Source organism: Manduca sexta, unplaced genomic scaffold (genome assembly GCF_014839805.1).
Source record: "Manduca sexta isolate Smith_Timp_Sample1 unplaced genomic scaffold, JHU_Msex_v1.0 HiC_scaffold_3230, whole genome shotgun sequence".
Classification (NCBI taxonomy): Eukaryota; Metazoa; Arthropoda; class Insecta; order Lepidoptera; family Sphingidae; genus Manduca; species Manduca sexta.
Genome location: NW_023594276.1, coordinates 1,411 through 9,129, shown reverse-complemented (window position 1 = coordinate 9,129; position 7,719 = coordinate 1,411). Strand labels below are relative to the sequence as shown.

The 7,719-nt window shown below is 35.7% G+C and overlaps 1 protein-coding gene across 1 annotated transcript; it reads right to left on the bottom strand.

Moving 5' to 3' along the window:
* Positions 1-2,184: 2,184 nt before the first annotated feature.
* On the bottom strand, positions 2,185-6,750 carry LOC119192823 (nucleosome-remodeling factor subunit NURF301-like). The gene is made up of 4 exons (XM_037446578.1): positions 6,735-6,750; positions 5,884-6,051; positions 3,334-3,612; positions 2,185-2,471 (listed from the first exon to the last, which is right to left on the bottom strand). Exons 2-4 carry the CDS (start codon positions 5,960-5,962, stop codon positions 2,305-2,307), a joined length of 525 nt encoding a protein of 174 aa, XP_037302475.1. The 5' UTR covers positions 5,963-6,051; positions 6,735-6,750; the 3' UTR covers positions 2,185-2,304.
* Positions 6,751-7,719: the final 969 nt, after the last annotated feature.

Sequence of the window (7,719 nt, the reverse complement as noted above, 5' to 3'; positions counted from 1 at the left end):
TTATGGTAAGGATTCATCATCACCGTTTTCTTTAAGAATATTCGACCAATCTAAGTTCGACTGATCTAATAAGCTTAGTTCAGTTAGTGTGGTAGATTCAGCTAATGGTACCACATACACGCTAATATTATGAGGGGCAGTATATAAAAACCTAGATGATTATCATGAGGACATTAAATAGCTTCGTCTATACAGGAATTCTCGCAACAGCTCTACTTGCGAACAGTAAATAGACGCTGCGCTAAATTTGAACAAGATGAATCAAATTTAATATTGTCTATTTTGATTAACGAGTGACCAAAGTTTGGGAATATATGTCTTGTCAGATATAATTAAAGGTGATGGCAAGAAAACATCATCCTTATTTTCTTGGAAGCGTTCAACATCAGATCCACATGTGCTTTCAAGAGTAGTATTACTAGCTAGCAATTGAGCCGTTTTCTTCTGTTCCCTTTTCCCTTAAATAATAAGCCTTGGAATTGTGTCTCTATCTTATTCTTTAAATTCTCTATTCTCTTGATGACATTTTTAAAATACTGAGTGGCTTTTTATTTGCCTTCTGCCTAAGATATCTAAGTCGCTCTTTTCTTGGTTTTCTTTCCATAAAATTTCGTCAGTCTTTATTCAATTATATTTTCTTTTTCTGCTAACCGTTTCTTGTTACATGAAATGATAATATTAAATTTTTATAAAGTGAAAAACCTAATCCTGTTTAAAATTCTAATTTACCTGGCCCATGTCTAATTAATCTGACGTAAAATCGCCAGCGAAATCCAGAATAATTAGACCCAGCTAAATGTGATTTAAACACTAAAATTCATTTCCCTTCTAATTTTATCAGAATTCACAAGTAACAAATACATCAAAGAATTTTAAAACTGTTTCGATTTTCGGTGGTATGTTATAAAAATATTGTGTTAATATAAATTAAATAAAATACGATCATATAAAATTAGACAACTTGCCTTACAAAAGCCAGAATCGATGATATTATCGTGTTTAATTCTCTATTTACGCTACATAGGAACGTTCTTACTTCACGCTAGCACGGGGGCGTCTATCACTAAAGATATGCCGAAACATTTCGGCCGATATGTCGTCACAGTTATTGCAGGTACTTGGCGAAAGCATGAGCCATAGAAATTATGCATATACGTCTGGACATTTTAAAACTTCTGTAAATACGATTGGTTTTTACCGATTAATACACTATAAATGGTAAATCACGGGCGTATAGTTTAAGTATCGATTCAGCTACTTTGAATTAATTAAAAGATTGCATATTTTTTATAAAAGATTAAAATCGTAAGTTGGACGTGCGGACGCGCCATATGAATGAGATTTTGCATGTTTAATTTTTTTTTACTGGATTATTATAATATTATACAAAAAAATATGAATAGGCCTTGGTAGAAAACTAGTTTAAGTACAGTATAAAATATAGATATAATTAAAAATGACCGAAAAACATACATTATCTGACGAAAAACCTGTTTTTTTGTAGTTCAGAGAATTGCCCAAGTAATGCTTGCTTCACAAGTTTTCACTTAATTTTATTTGCCAGCTATTGTATTATACGTGTAATGTAGATAATATTCATTTTGTCACTATTTATTTGGGAGCATAGAGTAGTCTGTAAAACATAAAATGAGTATTAGAATATTTAATAAAACACACGAGAATAGGGGTATGACTATGTACTGTCGTAGGAAACAATTTGTTATGTCAGTTGTGACATGACACAAGGTCTGATTTTGATCATGTCATCAAAATCTTTGTCGACTTTTATAATATTAAGCGTGTCAAACAATTTTTATTCTCACTGGTCCAAATTTAATATTTGTAGGGTACAAAATAATAATTCATTTGTATATTAAAAATTTATTACTTACATACAATATACTTCCCTTACTCTACTTACTAATTAAAGTCGCTAAATTACATTAGCTAACATAATATCTCACAACTGTATACGTAAACAGACAATCACTGTCATAATATCTAAAGAGTGTCAGCCTTAAGAAAGTAAAATGAAGCATTTAATAAATACAATAAATACCTGATATTGAAACTGACATACTCCAAAGATATTTTCAACAAATTATGTATAATTTATAATTTATTTGTAAATTTAATCACATTCTTTACAATTTACAGACAGATCGTAGGGAAAAATTAGCAAATGAAATATATTTTTTAGAGTGGTATAGTCTGCACCAAACCGCGTGAATGTTCAATGTTACAACACTTTCCCACTGGCACTGTCATCATTGCGTACTTTCAAATAACTTTTCACGAAAATATTTAATTTTTGTGCAAAAATGCTTCTAAACCATCCGCACATCTATAAAACTCCGAGTCTTTTGGATTAAAGTACCGACAATTATCGAATATTTTAGTCATATCACCAATAAACTCACTTAACGTACTGTATATTTGTTCGTTCACTTTTCGTTCCACAGTCTGCAGATCTGTAAAAAATACAAAATTATATTTGAGTTTTGAAATTATTACTATAATTTATATTATGATACACTAGCGTCCCGCCCCGGCTTTACCGCGGTAGCAAAACATATATGCCTACATTTTTTATTTTGTCGTATTGTCTCTCTCAGCGCGCTTCATGGCTCGGCTTATAGCAACAATAGTTGAAGATCGCGGACGATGCTGCGCGGGGGCAGTTTTATCACGCGTGTTGTGTCGGTGTGAGACCGTTTGAATTTATTTTGTTACGTTATAGTTTTAATTTTGCGACAACCCGTAAGATTATGCAGTGTTTTCAATGCAAGCTCCTAGAGGATTTGTTTTTTTTTCCGATATCTTCTACAAACATCGTCATATTTTAACCAGTTTATACAAAACATTTATGAATTGTACTCATAAACATTTGTGTTTAATCAGTCTTCGTCCATTGATGAAAGCCGTATGGAAACCCGTTTGGTATTTTTGAGTTTATCTCTTTCAAACAGACGGGCGCGGCGGGGGTAATTTAGTAATACTGATATTCATAAAATTACCTATTGAATGTAATGTTAACTTTATACATGCTGCATACACTAAAAAAAACTTTAAAGTGATTACTGAAGTAAGAATAATTCAATATACGGCAGACGTATTGTTCTGCACTGGCGTAATGAATTCAAACATGCCAGTCCAGCGGCCTCGGCTCGATTAGCATGTGAAAATGAGTACTTCAAGCATGCGGATAACGAAACGGGTATATTCGCAGTAGCTTAGTATACCCAAGGCGTATGTGTTTTATCACATTGCTGTAGTAGCAACACTAGTAACACAACAATATGTGCTCTTAATAACATTACAAGACATACATACCCATTGGTTCCTTTATAACTTTGTAATAAGTAGGTGCCTCTCTTGGATCTACAGGTTCCATAAAAGGCCAAGCATTTTTGTGTAATTGTATTTGTTTTACAAGCCTCTTTAAATTTTCAAAGTCTTTGGGTGTTAATTCTTTCATGTTTGCAAAATTCACAGAATTTTTTTTGACAGTGTGGACATATATACTCATCAATGTTATCAGCTTCAGATTGTAGAATTCCAACACATCGCCCATGAAACCAATCCTGACACCGGTCACAGCAAATGTAAAACCTGCAATGAATAATTATAATTATATTCACATTACAATATTAACAAGCCTAGTCACATAACACATTCACATGTCAAAGCTTTGGAACGTATTAGCTGCGCCCGAAAATCATTCATGTGAACGTACGAGTAGATCTATTGCAGCCTGTACTAAAACGACAGCATTGTCACGACGCGACGCGGTGCGAGGGCTCTCGGCGTGGTGTATACTTATTGAAATAGGTAATCAGCAGTACATAATATATTTCTTCACTAGTCTTATATATTTTAATTAGGCTTAATTAACTAATAAAAGTAATAAAATGTACAAAAATTACCAAAGAAAAATTATGGATTAGTAAGCTTCACCACAAGTTTAAACATAATAAATTGCGGTTTAAAGCAACTTCCACATTTGTAACTGAAATTATTGAGGTAATCAAAAAATATGCCGAAGTCAAAAAATTTATTGTAGATAGTGAAAAATCCTTACGTATGTACAAATGATATCCAACATTAATTCGGTTTTATAGTACATTGAAGATTTGGGTACGCGGCTGTCTGGAAAGCCGGTAGGGTATCGATAACCCAAAGTGCTCCAGCAAAACTCGGTGTGAATTGTGTGTTAATCCACATCTGTATCAAAATAAAAGGGTGTGCTATTTTCGCCGATTGCGTAAAGAAATCAAAATAAAGAAAGCAAGACGATTTTTATAAGGACCTGTATGTGGTGAACGTCAAGTACCTCATGGTTACACGTTGTACCGATTCTACAGGCTGAGTATGAACTGAATAAACCGGGATTCTTGCGATACTTTTTTTTAGTTTCGCGGAGAAAGTGCGTTACGACTACCGCACGCCTTCATGGGGGGCGACTGGACTGTTATGGTAAGTTCACCGTGCCTTACGACCCGGCGTTGAACCGCCTGGATTTGATTTGATTTCTTAATAGATCTTCGGGCGACCGCCGGGCCGTCTCTAACGTATATACAACGAACGGCATACCAACTACAGCTCCGCGATGGCCCTCTTCCTGTGACGGGAGTGTCTAAGTCGTGGTCCGCAGCCTATATTCAATTATTTTTTGGTTTTTAACTGTTTTTGAAGACGGTTTAAATTTTATGAAAATACCCGATGATGTCTCCTGGTTTAGTGAATATAGGAACATTTTCCCGAATTCAACATCATAAGATTAGCGTTACACCATGAATCGATATCTAAGTTTGACTGGATTAGTGACAATATATTGTAATAATTTAATAAATTTTAAGACGTCAGACGTCAGCAAAAACTGTGTATTTATGATGAATGTAAGAATCTGTTATCGACATATGCTATGAATGGAAGGGGGCCCAAATAGGAACCCTGAGGCACTCCAGATACAGCGCTATACTCATGCGACGTGTAATCGAACATTAATCATGATTGTATGCATATACAGATAAGAGTTATTTAACCAAACGTGAATGATTCATTTTGTCATAAGTCCTGCTGAAATTTGTGCATATAGTATCAACTCAAACCCTTGTCTATTTCTGGGGCCAAGTCAGAAATAAAGCAAGTTAAATTCGTTTGTATTGATCGACCTTGTTTAAAACCATTTAGATTAGGTGTTAGGTATTTTTTAAAGTGACGAGACAGACAGTGCAGATAATAAGCTGCGACTAGAGCAGTTTGCGCAAGATAGAATCTGAATTACCGTTATGGGAATATATAGAAAAGAAATTTGATGCGAACAAATTGGCAATATCACATACATTTTCAACTTTGATATCGTTTAGGTGCACACATGAATGGCTAGGAAGTATTGCTGCCGCACTTATAATTACAAATTGGCAAAATTAATTTATGGTCTTTAGTAATAACTAATTTAATAAGAAACTTATTATAGTCAGTGCACCACTGATTCAGCAATGTATGATCTCAAATTCGAGGCAGTTTATATTTAATTTTATCACGAAGGTTCTCATAGTTCCGATATCTTAACCGGTATTTGTTTTTTTCAATGGATACGTAAACCATGGTGGAAATTTCCTCTTCTTACTAGGGACTATTTATAACATTTGTTATTTAACCTAAACATTTTATATTATATGATTTAATACGACAGTAGTCGACCTGTCGGTCGATTAAAAAATAAAAAATTGAAACACTAAACCTGTAATTACGTCATCAAATAATTTTGACGAAACAGTGAAACACGGTCATCCCATTATTGCCAACATTGACGTAACTACCTCATTAAAACTTTTAATGTCATCCGAATTCGTATTCTCGCTAAGTTAAAATACTTACTGCGAATTGTCATAGGGCTGTCGACATAAGCAGTAAAGTTCTTGTGTTTCCTCTGCGCGTCGACAATCAGGACACACATACTCTTCCATTGTTTTACTCATTTCTTCGGTCACCCCAACACAATCGCCGTGGAACCAATTGCTACAATGTTCGCAACCAACATAAAATCTGGAATAAATAATATGGTAAAGAATACATACCCTTTTTTATTGTAGCTTTAAAGCATGTACAAATATATAACGTAGACCCAACTTGACAATTTCAAAAGTTCATGTTATTGGTCGTAAAAAATATTTTCAATAAAACGAAATTTTCAGTTTGAAATGTCAAAATAACATGATTTCTTTCAAAACTATTGTTATAAACATTGTATTTATAATAATAAACAGGCTATAAGTATCATTTATATACTGTTTTATATTCAATTTCAAAATTAATATTATTTGTTGGATATCTGTTGTAGTCGTATTGTTTTATATTACGGCACGAGATTGAATTAACGCACTAGCTGCTGTGTCAGAACAATTAATAATTCGTCGGTGCGGCTCTCCACACGTCAGGCACGACCCGTATTAGCCTAAGGAACCCATAAACCAATGCGACGGCTAACGCTACGTATGTAAAATGAGCGCTACTGCTCTACCAGATTCATATCAGCAGCGCATATGTTTTATTTATGCTCATTTTATGACGCTCAACATATGCTCCTGCATCATTACAGATTTTTTATAACAAACCTGGCATCTAGTGTTTAGATGGCCATTTTATGTCGGAAAAGAAACTTGCTCGCACCAGAGCCCTAAGTAGGAACCACTTTTAATATTTATATGTAAGTAGTCATGGCAACTCACTTAGTATTGTCATAAGAGTACGGCAAATGCAAAGAAGTTTCTCTTTTTGCCTGTTCTTTTGTTAGGTTTGGGAGTAGACGCCACGTTCCCACCACTACGCCGTTTTCCACATCGAACCTCTTCTTGTTTGCTGCGCTCGGCGCGAGTTCGTAAAGCTATTTCTTGACGGAAAGTTCTCTTTTTCTGTATTATTATTTTATTTTAGTTATCAGGATAACATGTTTGACTAAATTTGTATAACAACAATAGTGTAACATCACCTGTATATCGACACCAAGTTCTTTTTCGAGGAGTCCCCTTTTCTTAATGATGTCTTTTTTAAGCATTTCCTTGTGCTTGAAGAGTAGCATTTGCAAACGTGAATGATTAGAGGCGGCGACGACGCTCCTCCAGTAGTGTGGAGGGCGTCGCGGGCGGCGGGTGCGTGCCGGCGCAGGCGCGCGTGCGGCGCGGGCGGCGCGGCGGCGCGGCGGGGGCGCGGGGCGGCGCGCGTGGCGGCGGCGCCGGCGGCGGGACGGCGGCCGAGCAGCGCGAGCGCGCTTGCGCGGGCTGCTGTCGATCCACTCGTCGTCGTCGTCGTGGCGGGAAGATACGGCCCGGCGACGCAACGGGGCGATGGAGACATCGTACTTGCGGGACGAACCTCTCTTTCTACTTGTACCTCAGGCTTCATTCGTTTTTCTTGATATCGCTGCAGTTGAAGAAGCTTTTCTTCTATTTCTGGGTTTAGGTTTTCCTGTTTCAGTGCGCTTTTGATAGCTGGAATTTGAAAATTGACACCTTGGCCTATATTTTTAATGGTACATTGATGATTATATTATTCATGATTATACTGCACAGTTTTTGACTAGCACTTAAAATTTCATCTTTCACATTATAAAAATAAATAGTGATTATGTGATTGTAATCAAAGGTTGGGCTCATTATAACCTGTTTTTATTATATTTAAAGGTAAATAAAAAATTATACTCCTGAAACAATACAA

Bases quoted from the DNA above. Each gene is read 5' to 3' on its own strand.
- LOC119192823 (XM_037446578.1), bottom strand. From the start codon at position 5,962: ATGTGTGTCCTGATTGTCGACGCGCAGAGGAAACACAAGAACTTTACT. The intron at 3,613-5,883 runs GTAAGTATTTTA...TATTCATTGCAG, and splicing joins CAGCCCTATGACAATTCGCA to GTTTTACATTTGCTGTGACC. The intron at 2,472-3,333 runs GTATGTATGTCT...TATTTTTTACAG, and splicing joins AGTTATAAAGGAACCAATGG to ATCTGCAGACTGTGGAACGA.